This window comes from Odontesthes bonariensis, chromosome 1 (genome assembly GCF_027942865.1).
Source record: "Odontesthes bonariensis isolate fOdoBon6 chromosome 1, fOdoBon6.hap1, whole genome shotgun sequence".
In the NCBI taxonomy this organism is placed as follows: domain Eukaryota; kingdom Metazoa; phylum Chordata; class Actinopteri; order Atheriniformes; family Atherinopsidae; genus Odontesthes; species Odontesthes bonariensis.
In genome coordinates, this window is record NC_134506.1 from 37,393,275 (window position 1) to 37,413,015 (window position 19,741).

The 19,741-nt window shown below is 39.8% G+C and overlaps 1 protein-coding gene across 2 annotated transcripts; it reads left to right on the plus strand.

The window, feature by feature from the left end:
* Position 1: 1 nt before the first annotated feature.
* nr1h3 (nuclear receptor subfamily 1, group H, member 3) lies at positions 2–18,350 on the plus strand. Of its 2 annotated transcripts, none has more exons than XM_075466395.1 (11): positions 2–178; positions 4,348–4,572; positions 7,534–7,616; positions 8,229–8,471; positions 10,838–11,104; positions 11,221–11,423; positions 11,539–11,718; positions 13,615–13,714; positions 13,892–14,005; positions 14,189–14,283; positions 14,676–18,350. In XM_075466395.1, exons 3-11 carry the CDS (start codon positions 7,574–7,576, stop codon positions 14,820–14,822), a joined length of 1,392 nt encoding a protein of 463 aa, XP_075322510.1. In that variant the 5' UTR covers positions 2–178; positions 4,348–4,572; positions 7,534–7,573; the 3' UTR covers positions 14,823–18,350. The 2 variants fall into 2 exon arrangements, with proteins under 2 accessions (XP_075322510.1, XP_075322500.1); XM_075466385.1 differs by having other exon boundaries at positions 4,348–4,567.
* Positions 18,351–19,741: the final 1,391 nt, after the last annotated feature.

A 19,741-nucleotide genomic window follows, 5' to 3' on the forward strand; every position in this document is an offset into this window, starting at 1 on the left:
GCGACAGCCAGCCGCAGCTCGAGCTGCCCTGGGCTCAATCACATGATGTAACTACGCTGGCTAGCTAGCTAACGTGTTAGCTTCGGTTGTCAAAGCCGCTGTCAGGAACCGCGCACGGAGGGAGTTGTCTTTCCTAATTAACTGACACGCTGCTACAAAGGCGTTCAGTCTCCGGCAGGTAATGAATTAGCTTTTTGTTTTATTTCCAGATGTGTTTGTGCAACCCGTAGCTTGAAGTTAGCTAAGCTAGCTAAGTTGAACTTGTTAATATGGAGTTTGTGTCGTGTGCGGAGGTGTTATGCTAACGTTGACGATATTGGCCTTGTGTGGATTGACCACGAAGCTAATCTCACCTGGACATCCTGTTGTATTTTATCACTAAAACTCTTTGCAGGCCAGTGATTAAAGGTTTGGCACACTTATCTGTTGCTAATCTTAGCTTGCTAATGTTTACAGTTAGCTTCGTTGTATTTGTTAACGTATTACGTTAAATGTGAATAACCTGGGTTCACTAACAACAGTAACTAACTTAGCTAGTTTTAGCAGCGAGTTTGTAGTCAGGATAACCACGAAATGTACCACAACCATTGTTACAGCAAATCTCCTGACGTGTGTTTTAATCGGCATTCGCCATTTCAACTGGTTATCAAGTGGGATGTTAAACAATGACATCATTGCCAATTTTCACAGAACAATTAAGTTTTTTTTTGTATCTAAAAAGCCGTTTAATTTGACACAAGCCAGCCAGGCTGCTCGATCCCACTCCTCCTGTTTTGTGAAAAGTTATTGTTGGTATCACCAAGGAACAAGGTTGGAGCTAAAAGCCCCTACAGATATTTCCCCCACCCACATGCTGAGGCATGGAAACCTTTGGGGTGACCTGGTCAGAATCTGCAGCTGTAAACAGTCAAATGAGTGGAAAAGCAACAGATCTTGAAACAAATGAAACATAGAAAAACTCAAAATGAATCATTCTGCTGACATTTTAGAAGTGCAAATAAAAGAATAACATTGATATCTCAGACCTTAGTTAGCCCTTAAAAGCTACAAGTTGTTCAAAATCTATAGTGATAAAGGCCAGGGGATGCGAATGCAAAGTTTTATAAATGTTCAGATGCCTCAATGCTTGTCACAATAATCAGAAACCATGATTTTGATGTCTGTAGTTAGCTTTGTGCCTTGTAGATATTTCACCTTGTGCATTCTTAATGTTATGCAGACGGTGTAAAAAAATGTCAGTCTGGTGAAAGATATGACTTAAAGGGGAACTCCGGGGCATTTGAAGCGCGTTTCCATTGCTTGAGGTTGTCAAATACTGACAATAGGACACAGAGAGGTGCAAATCTGCGCTCCCTGTGTGGAGATCGCGCTGTTCGGACACCCTGTCATGCTAGCCAAATACGTGGTGGCAAAGGGGCAAGAGCTAAACCTTCCACGTAAAACAACAACTTGCACACTGCAGAAACGTCACACCACTTTATAAACCATCCGACAATAAAGTCACAAGCCTTACCATCAAAACCATATGCATGGTTCTCACATTACTGGCATGGGGACGTTACAAAACAACTTTATAAACAGCATGTAACTCACCGGCTGGTTGTATGCTCGCGCATGTGAAAGCCCAAAAGAGTCAATGGACGATAATCCCATATACAAAACAATTATCTTCTCTAGAAAAACTGCGTTCAAGTATTTAAAACATTACAACAATATTACTGGGCATGTATTGTTGTAATGTTTTAAATACTTGAACGCAGTTTTTCTAGAGAATATAATTGTTTTGTATATGGGATTATCGTCCATCGACTCTTTTGGGCTTTCACATGCGCGAGCATACAACCAGCCGGTGAGTTACATGCTGTTTATAAAGTTGTTTTGTAACGTCCCCATGCCAGTAATGTGAGAACCATGCATATGGTTTTGATGGTAAGGCTTGTGACTTTATTGTCGGATGGTTTATAAAGTGGTGTGACGTTTCTGCAGTGTGCAAGTTGTTGTTTTACATGGAAGGTTTAGCTCTTGCCCCTTAGCCACCACGTATTAGCCTCGCATGACAGGGTGTCCGAACAGCGCAATCTCCACACAGGGAGCGCAGATTTGCACCTCTCTGTGTCCTATTGTCAGTATTTGACAACCTCAAGCAATGGAAACGCGCTTCAAATGCCCCGGAGTTCTCCTTTAAGTAGTAAAATTGGAAATGCACTAAAGGATGCTACAAAATGATTGCCACATTCAGAGTGTTTACTGATGCGGTTATTGGCCTGAATCGTATTTGAAACGATTACATGAAAGTCACTGTTTTATTTTACAGTGTCTTTACTCCAACCAGAATTGTTTGGCAGTGCCACATCTTTCATAAGAATTTGGGGAATTTGATCATCTCCGATCACGGATGTAACTCAAATGTTTTTTTGTTCGAAGTTTTTAAAAAAATTACATATTGATAAGATAAGTTCTGCGTGGGATATGGAGTTGGTCTTGTCACACTTTTGCAGCAGTAGAAGCAGCGGAGGAATGGGTTTGAAATAAATATTTGTAAATTTTGGGTGTAAACATCGCACGGTACAAATAGAAATGTGGATATGAAAAGAGGTTGGCTCCTACAACAGTATGATGAACCAAAAAAGGTGAGTGGACTACTTTGAGAGCTGAGTTTTTGGCCACGGCTGTCACAGTCCCTACTTAAAAGAAAGTAAAGATCTGTGTATAGATGTCAAAAGAGAAGCAAACGGTTAATGTTCCATTAATCTCACAGAACTAAAGATTTCTTATAGAAAGGATGGGCGAACTCCCCCCAACAATGAATAAGAGTAAAAGCTGGCGAGGCGGGTTAAGTCCCGTGTCAGGTTATGTGCAGACGTGATGTCGGTTTCACCTGCAGGTTGTCTTACTTCCTTCTCATTTCTACTGAATTGATGACCTGACTTAATTCCCCGCACGGCTTCGGTGTAAACCTGAGAGTGGATCTCTAGTCAGAAGAAGTGAAAGCATCAGGGTGGATCCACAAGCACCGAGTTAATTACTTCTTCTTCTTCTGCGAGCGTGTTCATGAGAACATAGATTCATTGTGGAGACTGATTCCCTGAAAGCACCGACTCCTTCCTTTCACACACAAGTTGTTGCTGAATACAGTCATTTCATTTTTGCTTCTGTAGTGAGAGTTACATCCGTTGTTACTCTGAGATTTATAGAAAGCAACATTTCCCACTGAGTCCTGCTGATGATTGTTTTTTTTTTTGTTACTCTGAGGATATTTTTGAACACGGTCTTCACACCATCACTGAAAGTCATCTCCATGGTTGCTGACACTGACTGTAATTTCCAAATGGCCAACTTTACTCATGAAAATAGTTTATTTGGACCAATCAGTTGTCCAAAACCAAAGAGAAGATATTCTGAGTTGCACCTAAAATGAACTTAATCAACATTTATTTAAATTGTTGCTGATTAACGTGCTGTGAACCGAAAATTTAATTGTGATATTGTACACAGGGAACACTGATTGACTAGCTGCCATGTAAGATAACACTTATTCTTTGCGTTTGATCGACAATTGAAGTTAAAAATGACAAAATTATGAATATTTACTTTTGCGGTTACCAAATATCTGTGCATGACACGTAGGGTAAGATTAGGTGATAACATGAGGTCAACAAAAGATGTTCATTTTGCTTTATTGATTTTGTGGGTACTTTAATTTCCAGCCGTCCTTGAAAACATGCACACGGACAAAGGTGACTTACTGATAAGATGCAGAGGACGTTGGACTTTAACAATGAAACCAGGGTGGGGATGACACAGGGTCACAAGCAAAGAAGAAATGTTTTACAACCAAAGAAAGTGAATTCAGTCAATAAAACATGATATCTTTGATATCTATGCTTGCTGTCTGTAAAACGGATAAGAGCCTGTTTTGATCTACTTTTGAATGATCAGAAATCAGACTGAGACTTTAGCTTGGCTCTTCTGACAGGATGTTTTACATATTGATTTTTGGGTTTCTCAATATGTTCTGAATTTCAGTAATACCGTGTTAGTCTTTCTCTTTCAGGTAATTCATTCAGTCTCAAGGCTTTGAGCAGTTTCAAATTGGGTATCGTAGTGAGCCACATTGTGGGTTATATTTTTAAGTTTTAGATAAAGTGGAGGAAAGGTTCGCACATCCTTTGGTGTCTGGTACAAGGCTGTTTGAATAAAATGGGGCTGCCCAAGTCCTCAAAGCGGAAAAAGACTAGAGCCACCACAATGCTTCTGAGATCGAAGAGCGATGCAAATGACCAATAGTAACCTTTGGTGTTCCCTTTTTCACCCTGCCTCCTCCCTCCCCCTCTGTTTTCCCTCCAGTCTCCCATAGGGCATTGCAGAAAGGGACTTCTTTCCTACTTACTCTCCTCAAGATATCAAGTCATTAAAACCTCTGCACAATAAGTCACAGAGGTTTTGGCGCCTGTGAGGCCCGTCAGGCAAGCTAGTCCTCCCATCAGCACGGAGATATCGACAGACTGAGGTTGCGGACTCACATGGGCAAGATGGATAGGCGATAAATAAGACATCACCTTCAGAGGTAAGGTCAGTCCGGCACCGTACCTGTCACATAGTCGCTGTTGCAGATTAATTTAGGCATCAGCTGATGTTATCAAGAGTAAAAAAGGTTTTCAAATGAAAATCATCAGATGCCTTGACTGTAATCTTACGGGCCATTGCCAATTTTTTAAGCCGTGTTGATCAACTGCCAATGTTAAGAAGTTCACCTTTGTGATAAAGAAAGTGTTAGTTTTGTTATTATGTCATGTGTGAAAGTGTTTATCTTTGACTGTTTGGAAAAGTAACTTCTTTACTCATCGACTGTGGCGTTTGGAGTCCTATCAGTGCAGCTCGGCAAGTAGCTGTCATCACCAGCATAGCAGGTGTTCACAGGTTGGGGTTAGTTTCATGAAAGCCTTTCCTTTTCATTTCTAATGAAAATAATCAGACCACAGTTATGTCATTTCAAATGAATTCATTTTCTTTTCGGTTAATTTGTTATTTTCTGTTATTGGTGGCCTTGTCACTTTCAAGTTGAGAATCATTGTACAATCTTTACTCATTGATGAAGAGAGGATTAAAAACGAAGAAGTAAAACAAAAGTAACCAGGTGGGCTGATTTCATTATTATTATATCAATATTGATAAACAGGATGATGTCATCTACCATGAGATGAAAGAAATTTGACAAGTTAATTCTCTACTGTTTAAACTTTAAACTAATCGATTGGGTTGGACCCTTCATGGTTTATAATTCAGCCAGTGAGCGCATTGAATTATTTTTAATAGGAGTGAAAAAGTAGCTTAATTGTAGTGTATTTATTTCACTGTTGCGCAGTTGTATACGTTCCACAATATTTATATTCTGAAGGAGATCAACTAAACATCTAAAACTCATTAACGTAGCTATACAGCCGCTGAAATGATCACAGACTTCATTCTTTAACCCTTTTTCACAAAAATGATTAAATGATTCATCTCTCTTGAAGTGGATGTGATAAAAGGAACATAAAGTCAATACTGTTTTGCACATCATATGTTCTTTATATATTTTAGTTTAGCTTTTGTTACACAGCCTTTGTTTCCAAAATTGGGTTTTCTCTCCTACTGGCTGGTTAAGAATAGACAAAAATCCTGCTTGTGTGTCTGCTGAATCAGTTTCCTGAAATGTGGCACATGACACACTTTCAATTCTGCTTTTACATCCAGTTGGCTTTGTTGTACACACATTAGTGTAAGCGGCACCTGAGCTCATATCAGTACTTTTTATGTTTGAAATCTTTCCAAGAACTGCATTATGCTGTGTAAGATCATAATGTTGGCCCTGTCATTGATGCAATTTAACCACGTCCATATTTTGAGTTTGATCAGAATTTGTTGGGCTCCCACAAATGTCAGCAGTTTTAAGTCCACATCCCAGTTTATCGCACTGTTGTAAAAGATTACCACCTGTTCATTGCACCTGGAGGGGATTCAGCCTTTTTTCATTTTGTAAAAACATAAACAAAACACGGATATGACGCAACACATCTGTGTTATTTGATAGCTGAAAATTCTGCCTCTTACCTAAAAGAGAAACATGTGATGAAGAAAAAGGAAAAAAAAACTTTGGAATCATCCAGTCATGTGGAAAAAATGACAGAATCATCAACAAGATCACAGTCAGTACTGCTTTGCTCCTCCTGTGACCTTTTTGACAGCTTGAATTCTTTCAGGCATGGACTCCACTCATAAAAAGATGAAACTTATCGCTCAGGTTCCAGCTTTCCTGTACAGCAGTTGACCGGTCAGCTTTGCAGAATGAAGTCTTGTCATAGATCTTTTATGTTTTTTCCAATTTCCGTCATAGATTTTCAATTGGTTTGATAACCACCGGCCGTGTCACTGAGTTGATACTTCTTGACATCAACTCCATATTATCAATGATGGCAGAAATGTGCTTCTTCTCTTCAGGTATTCATTCGTTTAAATTTCAGCCATATTTAGAATCATCTCCTTGTCAAATGCAGACTGGTGATCCATCTCTGAACATCACTTTCATTCAATCATCCACCGTCCATGCCTGCTCCTCTTCAGCCCACTGTAACCTGTTTTTATCCTGTTCAGGAGTTGGTGATGGCTTACTTTTGGCTTTTTCCTCCTTCAGCCAGTTTCTTACAGCTTGGTCACGCACATGGACTGTTGTTGTGTATTTTCTGTTTTCAGGCATATTGAGTTTTCTGTCCTGATGCTTTGACATCATCTTTCTTGGTTGACCTGTATGTTTCCCTTTTACAACCTTCCCATTTTTGTTTTTACTTGCTCCAACTGTTAGACACAGCTGTATGCAAACAACCAACGTATTTTGCCTCACTCCCAGTTGATTATCCTTCTAGAAGAAGTTTTATGATCCTCTCCATTGTTTGCACAGACCGCTCTTGCTGCCTGCTTTCCTGTCAGTCAGGTGCAACAACTTGTTAAGCACACTTTTAACTGCAGATTAATTTGCACGTTTAGTCTTGTGCAGGTATTTGTTTCAGGAATGTGAATTAAAAGGTGATTCTATTTTCCTCTCTTTACTTAATCTAAAAGAAACTGCAAAAAACTGAATGAACATCCTCCAACAGTTGCGATTCCACAGTTTTTGGCAGAAGTTGTATGTCACACGAAACTGTCAGCGTTGCATTTGTGTTAATCTCTTTTTTGAAAATCCTTTATCCCATAGCACATACATAACTCAGAAGCATACAGTATAAAAGAGATGGACATTCTTCTGAGATTAGCGACGGTGGTGTAACAGGATCTTACATTTAGATGCCCGTACCTGCGAAAATCTACAGAACTTTCCATAAACAGAATTCCTGTGCAATCAAAGGGACGTCGAACAGAGGTGGATTTCCTCGAAGATGAAACAAAAACAAACTGGAGTTATTCTTCTGCTTGAATGTTTTTTTTTCTTTTTTTCCCCCCTAATTACCTTTAAAACTGCCCGTTAAACTGAACATATTTGCTATTTTTATTGCACAGGTACACGTTGATTTCGTAATGACAAGCTGCTGTGCAGAAGATGTCCACGCTGTCTGTGACTGATATCCCGGATGTTGGTCATGGTAAGAAGAAAAGCCTTTTTCACATCACAATCATTTCACCTGTGCGGTGTTACTAAATGTAAACCAGTTGCTTCAGAGAACGCTATTTCAGCCCTCTGTGTACTTGCATATGGCTGGGCTGACAATAAAAATCTTGAAAACTCTCGAATCCTAAATCTCAATCGGAAAGAGAGATCGGACTAAAAGAGAATATTATTCCTGAAATACATTTCAATATTGCCACAAAGTTTACATATTTTAGGAGTAAGAATACGGAATTGTCTTTATTTTGTATAACAGTGTTTGTGTTGTGTTTGGTTTTTTTTTTCTTATAAATTGGCTTCCTAAAAGGAATGTCTTGATTTCTGATTAAATTAGATTATCGTGTGGTTTTCATCTGAAGACCTTTTCTGAATTGGATCTATATGTAGTATCTATGTAATTACAAGCCTCTCACATATAAGCAGTTTAAGCAGAAATTTTCTATTTATAAAAAATAGTGTTTGCATCTTAATTTTTGTGTTATATTGTATCCTTTTGTTTTTTTGGACACCTGTCACAACAGATAAAGATGAGTGGAAACTGTTCAACAATAGGTCATTGTTTTGAGTGCGATTGTTTCTCCTCTGTTAGATGAGAGAAAGGTGTTTGACGGGACCTCTGAGCTGCAGCTGGACTGCATGGTTGAGGAAAGCAGTGGTGGTGCCACAATGAAGCCAGACGACCTGCTGTCACTGACCGACCTCTCCCAGCCAGATGACTTCCCCGTCCCCCCTCATAATGGCCCTTCACTGACTGAGATGAGCAGTCCTCTGCCAGTAGAGCTGAATGACATTAAGCTGGATCCAGCTGCAGGTGAAGCATCTGCCAGCACAGGTGAGAGAAAAAAACTTCTTTCAAAGCCGCAGTAGTCAATATAAATGTAAACTTTTGTAAATGTTTCCTCTGAATAGGATGCAGCATACTGTATGTTGCCTAGTCAAAAATAATGCTGACATATTCCTCTTAAGAAACAGTGAGCCGGTTTTGGAAATGTTGACGTAGAGAACGTATTCACAGCTGCTCTGAAAGTGAAAAAGCTAACCAGGCTGAATTTGAGCCCGTGTCAGTTACGAGGTGGTTTATAATACAACTGGTGTGACAACCTCTTCAGACCTGACAAACCAGTTTAGTTATTTTTTTCCCTGCTAATCCTGCTCGTAATCTCAGCAGATCCCTATCAGGTTTACTCAAACGCCAGATAATGTCTGGACTTTCCCCACAGCAGGAGATTCTCGCTGTGAGAAGCGCTCTCACAACTAGAAACACTCAGATTAAGCACAAAAAGAGGCAGGATACGATCCAAAAACGACTGCTTTGGAAATCGCTGCGTTTTGTTTTGAGCTGTTCTAAGATGGCGATGGAAGCTCCCCTCCTTGTCAGCAGCATTGACCGTTTTTTAGGTCGTAAAAGCCTGGTTCAGAAATCACAAACAACAAGAAATGTGGATTATTTACAGAAACCGTTAAATGTGTGAGATTCAGCATGTCAAGTTGTGTAACTGAAAGTATTTGTGTGGCAAAGCGCAAAAAAGAATAAGCATGTTGTTTGTGAGTCTGCCCCGGGAGAGTGGAAGTTCCCACTGAGAGGGCCCAAACTGCAGAAAGGGGGAGTTTGAATACGCAGAGCACACTGGGCCAAAAACGGCTTTTCATTACTTTAGCTCAGGCTTTGTTTTGTCCCATCCATCCTCTTGTCTCTTTTTTGGATTTCTCTTTCTCTGTAGTTTCATGAGAAGCACTCTAGATGTAGCTCAGTCCACTCAATACCAGCAAAACAAAAGTAGAGGGTAGACAAGGACACCTAGTGCTATTACGAGGGACTGTCACTGCACACGTGGTGTTGCTGTCAACACTACGTGCATTGGGATTTATTTTCAGTATCAACCAAACAGTATAGAGCAAATACAGCATTAAAAAGCGTCAAGCATTAACCACCAGCCCACACACCTACAGTTTCCTGCTCTGTTCACTCATTCCAGGGGATCTTCACATGTACATGTGCTAAAGTCTTCAGCTCTTGTTCCAGACTTTTTGTGAAGCTCCCTAATAACATATCCTACAGATCGCCAGATGAGATGTGTGTGAATGGAAAAGCTAATATTTTGGAGCATTCACTCTGCTAGTGTAAATGTCTCAGACTTCTCTCCGCTGGCCTGTGTGCTGGTTTCCACTTGTGGACACATTCCAACACACGTGGTGTTGACGTCAACATAAAGATGGGCCACCTTGTGGAGTCATCCACTCCCTTGATGTGCTCCAACAGAACATATTAGCCAGGTTTGCGTTCACTAGTAAAGCAAGTCTGAAGTGATCGTTTGAAAAGCCACCAAAAAACAGAGAGCTTTTCTTCAGGAATTGCTTTAATCCCTGGGAGGATCTGGGATCTTATATCATATCTGGGAAGATGCCAGACAGCCACATGAGTTAGTAGTCTGATGGCTCGGACCAGAAACAGCTGGTGAGTCACGCCATTTTAGTCTTTGCTTGGTCCGATGGGATTCACAAAGTTGTTTTCATTCATCTTACTGTGCATCAAGTCTTTGTTAAAAGAGGCAAAACCCTCTTCAAAAGACTGTCTAAACCTCTTTGTACAGTAACAGAAATTTAATTTTTATTTTTACTGATTCTATTCACCCGTTATTATTCACATCTTGCAAATACGGGTCAATAATTATCTATCTATCTATAAGTGCAGTGTAAGCCTGGCTAGTTATTTCCAAAACATACTTTTTGCATCATGTCCTGCCTGCCTGACGCTGTACCCCCTCCTCCACATACAGCTGTGAGAGTGCCTCTTCAGCACAAAATCCCCCGCTGTGAAGAGCATATGTGAACGTCACCTTAAATGTCCAGCAAAAAGGCCAAATTGTCCACAGTTGTACGTTCTCCTCGTGTTCATCGATGAAAACTGCTTGGTCATCTGGCACCACTTGTACTTCATAGTAAAAAAAATAAGATGCATAAACTTTACACAAAGTACGTAGCGTCTAATGCAGGTGCCAGCAAAATGATTAAACCCCACTTGGAAAAATGCCTCTGGTTCTGCAGAATGCTTGGAGCTATTAATCTTTTCCTCATTCAAATGAGGTTAGACAAACTGTACTGTGGAAATGTCTGTAACCATTTTGCTGTTTCATATAACCGTCTTTACGAATGGAATGGTTGTTAAGGTTTATTGTTCCTTTTTAAATGTGTGTGTAGATGGGCAGCCAGTGAAAAGAAAGAAGGGGCCTGCCCCGAAGATGCTGGGAAATGAGGTGTGCAGCGTATGTGGCGACAAGGCCTCTGGTTTCCACTACAACGTGTTGAGTTGTGAGGGATGCAAGGGATTCTTTCGCCGGAGCGTCATTAAAAGTGCCCAGTACTCGTGCAAGAACAATGGCCGCTGTGAAATGGACATGTACATGCGCCGCAAGTGCCAGCAGTGCCGCCTGCGTAAGTGTCGGGAGGCAGGCATGCTGGAGCAGTGTAAGTGTCTGGGTGCTAAATGATGAAGAAAACTTAGATTCACTGCATTTGTGTCTACCTTCCTTTGACCTGGAGATCGAGCTTTAACCTAAATGTAAATCTTGTTTGACCTGTAGGCGTGCTTTCTGAGGAACAAATCCGACTGAAAAAGATGAAGAAGCAGGAAGAGGAAACGGCCCGCACATCCACAGTGGTCACACCCACCCCTCCACAGGAAGCAGCCTCACTCGATCCACAGCAGCAGGAGATGATTGAGAAGCTGGTGGCCATGCAGAAGCAATGCAACAAAAGGTCTTTCCTCGACCGGCCTAAAGTGACGGTAAATAGTTGTTCAAAAGAAAAACGTAGCGTAACAGAAGTATGTCCTCAAATACTGATGTTCTTTTTGAATGGTTTTTAATAGAATGTACCTAACTACTGTTGATTAATTACAGCCCTGGCCGCAGAGTCAGGATTTGCAGAATCGAGAAGTGCGTCAGCAGCGCTTCGCCCACTTCACCGAGCTGGCAATCATGTCTGTTCAAGAGATTGTGGATTTTGCTAAGCAGCTTCCTGGTTTCCTCGAACTCACGAGAGAAGATCAGATTGCTCTGTTGAAAACATCTACCATTGAGGTTTGTTGTTGATCAGTTATCATGAAGCTTTTTGTGAGGTTTTTAATGATTAATCTATTTTATTCTTTTCAATTTAACGGTTGTTATCTATTTAGTTGATTCAAATCTAGGTTAATTGGCCAATAAATGATAAAAAAAACAACTTCTATTCATCTTTTAATTTGTATTTGGCCTGTTCAGACATAGTGGTGATGGTTTTCATTGTGGTGAAGAGGGATCTGAGCTGGGAGAGGTAGCTTTCGATTTACTGGTCTAGCTTATTCTCGAGATCTGGGTAGTGACCAACAATATGAGGTTGCGGATACAAGTGGCCAAATTAATTTTCCTTCGGAGAGTGGCTTGGCTCTCTGGGCTCTCTTTGGAGGCTTTTCAGGCACATCCAACTGGGAGGAGGCCCCGGGGCAGACCCAGAACACGCTGAAGGGATTTCATGTCCCCTCAGGCCTGGGAACGCCTCGAGGTCCCCCAGGAGGAGCTGGAGAGTGTCGCTGCAGAGCAGGATGTCTGGGTTTCCCTGCCGAACCTGTTGCCTCAGAGACTCCGACCTCTGATAAGCGGAAGATAATGGATGGATGGATCAATTATAGCTAAGATTATAATGATGATTATTTTGGTCAATATAACATTCACGATTATTTAACACAATTAATCGGTGACTTTCAAAACAACATTAATTCTTTGATCTTTTAAAATGAAATTTGACTTTTTAACATCAGCTTTTCTTGAACTTTAAATAAGATGAAGTACAACTGAAAAGTAGTGCGTCAGTGGAGGGAAACAGGAGTAACATTGTGATCATAAAGTCTGCCTCCCAAACCTGTGGGGGTCTGCTGGTGCTGACAGGAGACTCAGGGCTACTCCTGCACCTTCTCTGACCTGCACTGAAGATATGGGGCGTAACGGTCCTCAATCTGGGGACTTATGTGAATGTTTCTGTAGGTTGTTCTGACTTTTATATCCTTTTTAAGCAACTTGTTATAAACCTCTGTCTGGCATTTGGGTTCAAACTGAACTATACATCCACAAATAAGGGCAGAGTCAGTTTGGGCCTTAAAGTGTGCCACAGTGAAAGGGGAGTGCTGTTTTATCACAGAAGACGAAATGGGAGTAGTGTTATGTAATGGAACATGGCACAATATTTGTTTAAGGCCAATTATCTTGTTTTCTTTATCGTCAAGGCTCATAATTATAACCAACATACAATTCTGCATAAACAAACTGCCTACACTAAATCTTTGTGTGTCTTTGCAGCCTAAGCCGTATGTTTTAAACTTACGGCTAAAGCCCAATTCGCACGGGATAAGTATTACCTATGGATCACTGGTAATTTGCAACTACCCCCGCACTTCTGTAATTTTTTGTGGCGCATCGGACGGGACAAGCAAAAGTCTGTAATTTACTGAAATCACAGACATCATGAGCGGATATTCCGTAATTGTCGTAACTTCCTGTTTTGCCCCGTTGTACCTGGTTGTACACATAGGTTGAACACACAGGTGTGCGTTCAGACGGGACTTAAATTACCACAGGACGTCTGTGTTTCGCCGAAATACAGTAGGTAATTCGCGGCGGAATTATTACCCCACAAATCGCGGACATGGCGCATTCCCACAGGACTAAGAACTCAGACATTCTCCGCAATTATTCCGAATTACGGGGGGTCCATAGGTAATACTTATCCCGTGCGAATTGGGCTTTATTCGCAGGTTTTTAACAGGACATTGGCTTTGGTTGATTGTTGCATAGCACTGTCTCTTCAAAGATCCGTGTGTAATGTACAACATAAGTTGGTAATTCACAATTTTTTTTTATTTGTTCTGAAAACTTAAAGCATTGATGTTTGTTTTACTTTGGCTCTGTTCCAGTATTTCACTCACTGACGTTTGCCTTCCTCAGATTATGCTGCTCGAGACATCACGGCGGTACAACCCTGCCATCGATAGCATTACATTTCTAAAGGACTTCAGCTATAATAAGGAGGATTTCGCCAAAGCAGGTGCACTTGCTCTTTTTGCTGTCAAATCTTTAAAAAAGATGTCTCATCTGAGCGGAATTACGTTGAAACTTTCCAACAGTGACATGCCCTCTGCTGAAGCCCTCAGTGTGTATTTGCACCATATTTCCCTCTTTAAAGTGTTTTTTTTCCCCTTTGTGTCTATGTGCCCCCCCCCAGGGCTTCAGTTTGAGTTCATAAACCCCATCTTTGAGTTTTCAAAAGGAATGAATGACCTGCACCTCGACGAGGCTGAATATGCTCTGCTCATTGCTATCAACATCTTTTCTGCAGGTCAGACTCTGTAAACAACACAGCCTGCAGTGAACTAATGCTTCCCTTTTTAAATCATCAAATGGATTGTTTAAACTTTGCATTTTGATAAAACATACGTCATATCTTAAGATAAGTCCCTGACTCAAGAGAGATTTAACTTGCCTATATTTTATACATTTTTTTTTAATGCAAACTCTGTAGATCGGCCAAATGTGCAGGATCACGATCTGGTCGAGAGGCTGCAGCAGCCTTACGTGGACGCACTGCGCTCTTACATCATGATAAAGAGACCAAATGTAAGTACTGCTGCTTTACATAACCTCTAGTCTTTTCACCGACAGTATGTCAATATAACCTGTTTGTCATCATCACAACAAGCACATTGGGTCAAAGCTGAGGTTACACTATTTTGTTGAGACTAGTGTTGTTGTTGGGAGCTGGATGTTTCCATTCAGAGAAACTCTGCAGCTAATTAATGTAAGCCACTTCTTACTTTTTGACATAATCTGAAACAAAGTTGCAGTTAACCCATTAAAACTGAAGTACTTCTTTAGAAAAGCAGTTTAAAACCTAAGAAATTGTTTCGGTTAAATATTTTAGTTGCTCATATGGACACTTTGTAACCACTGAGTTAAAAGTCGTCTCTGCTGACCGTGTTGTTTACATTTTTTTGTCCATGTTTTCCCAGGATCACTTGATGTTCCCTCGGATGCTGATGAAACTGGTGAGCCTTCGCACATTAAGTAGTGTCCACTCGGAGCAGGTTTTTGCCCTGCGCCTCCAGGACAAGAAGCTTCCCCCACTGCTCTCTGAAATCTGGGATGTTAATGAGTGACTGCAGCCTCGATGTCGCACTCCGTGGCTTTATGAACCCTGAGACAGGCATGGCACCCAGCAAGATCACTGACTCCTTTCTGCCGTTCTGGTCAAGGATTGGTTATTGCGTTGAGATTATTCTTGAGGGAGGAGAGCATCATTGCCCCTTTGCTCTCTTACAGACTGTTAAATGGATTTGTGTTCATTTGGAGAAAGATGAACACCAAGTTTTCCCTGATCCTTTTGTTTTTTGGTTTCTTTTCTGTAGATTCTGACATGATTGTGGTTAAGTTCCAACATTTGGCTTTTCAGACAATTATCTCTCTGATTTGATATTAGTTGAAAGCGATGTCAGTTTCTAGTGCCGTTCTGTTCTTTTCTACTAAAGAGAATCAGGAAGCACTGAGCAGGGTTTGGCTGTGACTGTCTCAAACAGCAGGATTACAGTCTCGTATTCAGCTGAAAAGTGACGGATACAGAGTTGGGCTTGAGCACATATGGGTCTGCTGTTCACTTGATTAATATTTGGTTAAAGTGGCAGGCTGTTGTGCATTGTGATTTGGCAACAAATAATTTGTGTTCCCTTTGGAGTTATTACAGAAGTCAAAAGGTTGGGGTAGTTGCTCAGGTAAAGTAATGTGAAGTCACCTTCTAGAAAGTAGAAGCTTCTTTAATTTCTGTTATAATACTTTAGCTTTCTTCCAAGTGCACAAGGGACCTTTTTGGTCATTTATAGACGCCCATTAACTATGGTGTAAAATGTATTATTTATTTTCACACAAATGTATAGAGCGTAGACATGAAAAGTATCCATGGGAATGTACAATCACATCCTAATGCACATGATGGTAAAACTCTGCAGGTAACTGGTTGACTGTGCGGTCATTTACAGAAAACTGTGATGTGACATCCGTTTTTTTACTCTGTGCACTGGTACCTTGAAATAGGTGATGCTAATGTGGTATAAGATTTCATGGAAAGATAGGGATATGGCTTGAAAAGGAACTCAAAATACTAACGCTGTGACCTCTTCCTTCAAATGAATGAGACCCCATTCTGACAGAGTTGTACTCACAAATAACCAAAATACCTGATTGTTTCATTTGTCATTATGTATGTGACATGTACTTTTAACTCTTTTCATTGCAAAACAAACAAAAAAAGAAGTACTTTTCTTATTTTTAATTTGTGGTTTCTTTCTAACACCGAACGCACGAACACATTCAATTTCACCAAAATAGAGAATTTCGCAGCCATTTTATTTTTGATCAAATATTGTAAAGCTTAATATTGAGACAAAAGATCACCATCTAGTCTGAGAACTAACTTGAATTAAAGGTCTGTTATAGTCTTTCTTTTGCGCATATTCAACATTAGCAGCTTTAACTGGTCAGATTTTAGACAACCTCACAAAAAGTGTACCAAAATCTATTTCATCAGGGAGAAGAGGTGAGCAGGAAAGGAAAAGTATTAGAATTTAAGTCTTACTGAACTTCGTAACTGCAGAGATCCTTAAGATTATATTCATCATGCTTTGTTTTCCGTTCATTGTCCCTTGCAGTAGGTTAGGATGATTGGGTTGTCTCAGAGTAAATTTTCTATTTGTTTACTCTCTCTGGCTTCCCCTTCACTGAGTCAAGAGGGCTGAAAAAATGGCTGATATATTATTGCAGTCTACTTTGAAATGATGGTAATTTCACACGTTGTTGGTGTAGCCATTTTGCATCAACATTAGACTTCTGTGACCAAACACAAATGGTTTCATTTTGACTTTTGGTAAGAGGCAGCAGGTAAAATCGGACATTTACATGGTAGGTAGAACATTTCCAGAGATAATTTTGTAGTTTTTAACTTACAGTTGAACACTTCTCATGTCATAGCTCAAATGTGACATTTATTCCCCACCGGAGCTTCGAAATGCAAAGTCACACAACTAACAAACAGGCAAAAGTGCTGTTCCAGTTCCATTTGAGCCAAATTGGACTTAATGGATTGGATTTATGGATTTATTCTTTTTTTAACTCATTTTTGAATGTCATGTCTGATGCAAACTAAACTGAGCTGATCCGGTTTTCTTTACACGATCCAACAACATGTTAGAATTTGCGTGTTAATCACAAATGAGCTCAAATTTTTAATAAACGCGAGGCTTCACAGGGAAAATTTGACTAAGTAAAAGTGGGAAAATGTGTTGAGAATTGTCCAGAATGGATTTGAACCTGTGCTTTTCCAAAAGCGACAAATTAAAATGTCTGATTTAAAATAAATAAATTGAACTATGGTAGGATGATGTATTGAAATAAGTCCCACGTTTGTTTTTGCCCTTTAGCTCATCTATGATTTATACAATTGATTATGTTTTGTTCTAGTAATTAAGTGACGCATAATTCACTGCTTCCGCCTGGTGCATCAGAAACTTCGATTTAGCTGTGTGAACACCTTTTTACTCTATTATTAATATGCCCGTTGCACATCACGATGCGTAAAACTCTCCAAGATCCAGCAATTAATGGCTGTGCTGATCCAAACAATTGGATGCCATCTTTTCCTCTTTACTGAATCGCCAGTGAAATGAGGCTGTAGAATCATCACAGAATTGGCTCCCAGAGTTTTTCTCCCTTCAGTTGTAACCTTCACGCCTGTTAAAAGATGACAGTTTTCCATCCACTGGATGCAGGTGCAGTTGAACAGCTGCCTGGGGTTCATTCCCACCTTTAAGATGATGTGTCATTTTGCATTGCTAATATTAAAGTCGCTTGGGAAAAAAAAAAAAACCTAGACCAAATATCAGTAACCTGAAAGTGCAATAAAGAGTGCAAATTGTACCCTGGAGTCATTTTAATGCAGCAGAAGAACATAATGACACAAGTCTGTTGTGTTCTGGCATTTTCTGACTACTTATCAAGCCTTTTGCCTTTCTTCCCAAAACTGAATTCAGTCTGTTTTTGTCTTACAACCTCATTGACCTTCAATAATGTATTTCTATTTTGTCGAAAGAAGCTGTTAAATATGAGACTGCACACAGGATTCTTAGTTTCCACCGATAATTATTATTATTTTTTCGTCTGTTTGAAAGTCTTTTGTATCCGTTTGCAATGAAAACGTGAGGTTTGTCCTCAGTTTTTGGTTTGATGCTCGCAGGTTATCTCTAGCTTAACACTAACCAGCTGGTCTAAAAGTAGCCTCTGTACAATGAAAGTGACTTTTACACCTAACCTTAGTTGAATATCGTGCTCGCTGACAGGGGGATTATGATGAAACTTAAACTATCATGTCACAGTGTGCTGTACGCTAATCAACTCGAGAAAAATCAGTTTTTGGCTCTTAAAGTTTTTTTTTTCTGTACATGTTAAAGCTGTAGGTATCACGGTTAATTGTACTGTATATACTGTAATTGTAACTTCTGATGTCATTTAATTCCTGTCTTCAAAGGGTGACACTGTAAACATTGAAATATAGAAATGCAAACCTATTTTAATACTTGTAACTCCTGAAGATTTTCTGTTTTGTATGTACAGTATGAATTAAAGCTCTACTGTAGTGCTGATGTGTTTGGGATCAGAATCGCTTCTTCCTCTGAGTTGTACTTTGGGTTTATACGACACATATGTGAGATAAACGTTTATGCCTGTGTATTTGCTGGGGAGTAAAACATTTACACCCTTAACTCAGATCTGTGATTCCTAAAGATGAAGGATGGGCCCAAGAGAGTTTTAAAATAAATTCTTTCTGCAAAATTTGTGACGCAAACTGTTCGGTTATATGAAACGCTACACGAAATCCAGTTTTCGTAGATGATGTCATTAAGTTCCTTGTAGATATGCTCAGAGGATGATTTCTGAGTCATACTGGTCCAATACTTTTATACATGAAATATATCAAAGAAAACATACAGTAGCAATTATCCCATCATGGCTGGTCTTTTTCTGTTACTCAGTCAAGTTGTAGTTTATATTTGTGTGTTAGGTGAGTACTTTGGAGAGATTCAGGAACCAGTAACGGTGATTTTAATGTGTTTCTCATAAAGATGACAATACTACATGATACAAAAGTTCACACACCTCTTCAACCTGACAGTTGAAAACATCAATAAAATTAAGAAAGTTTGAAGTTTGGCAGCTAATGTAGGCGTCACCAGTTCAGTGTTTGACCTACGGTCAAATCCGGTTGCAACATCCCCTTCTGTTCTTGAGTTATGGTGTTTGATAAGAGGCCAGAAAAGAGATTTTTGTTGACTGTAGACCTTCTGTATTAAAAAACATGTCATCGCTTGGGTAAAATTTTCCATAATTTGTCTACAAACTGTTGGCTTATGGAGAAAAACTCATTAACAATGACTTGGATGTGAGCTAATCAAATTCTAATGAGTTTATCCTTGAGTCCAAGTGGACGTTCATTTAAAATTTGGAGTCATTCCCACAAGGCATTAAAAAAATATTAGTTGTTGTCGGCACAGAGGATTAAAATGATCTTGATCATGTTTGAAGTGTAGGCCCATAAAACCAAATTAAATATATCACTATATTTGGGGATTTTGATGAGCATTTAAAGAGTATGACGGAGAAAACTAAATGCACAAATTCTACGTCTCAACCTGGTTTCAATGTTACAGATATGCTTCTAATGGCAAACGAGGCCTTAAGGAAACGACCTCAACAGAGACGATATATTTCCACTTTTTAAATTTGACAACTAAGAGTCTTTTAAGTGACACTTGAGTTATTCAGATAGATTTCAGCAGGCCCTGCTGGGGCCATAAAAATAGTAAACATAAATAACTTCACCCAGACAATAAAGTTAACTGGAAATATGTCAATGAAGCTCATCAGTCAGATTGAGTAACACTGAGTCAGACCTAAACTCAAGTTTCTTCACCTGAAAAAAAGCAGTTTGTTACTAGTGGTGGATTTTTGACAATTCAGTGAAGTGAATACTAAG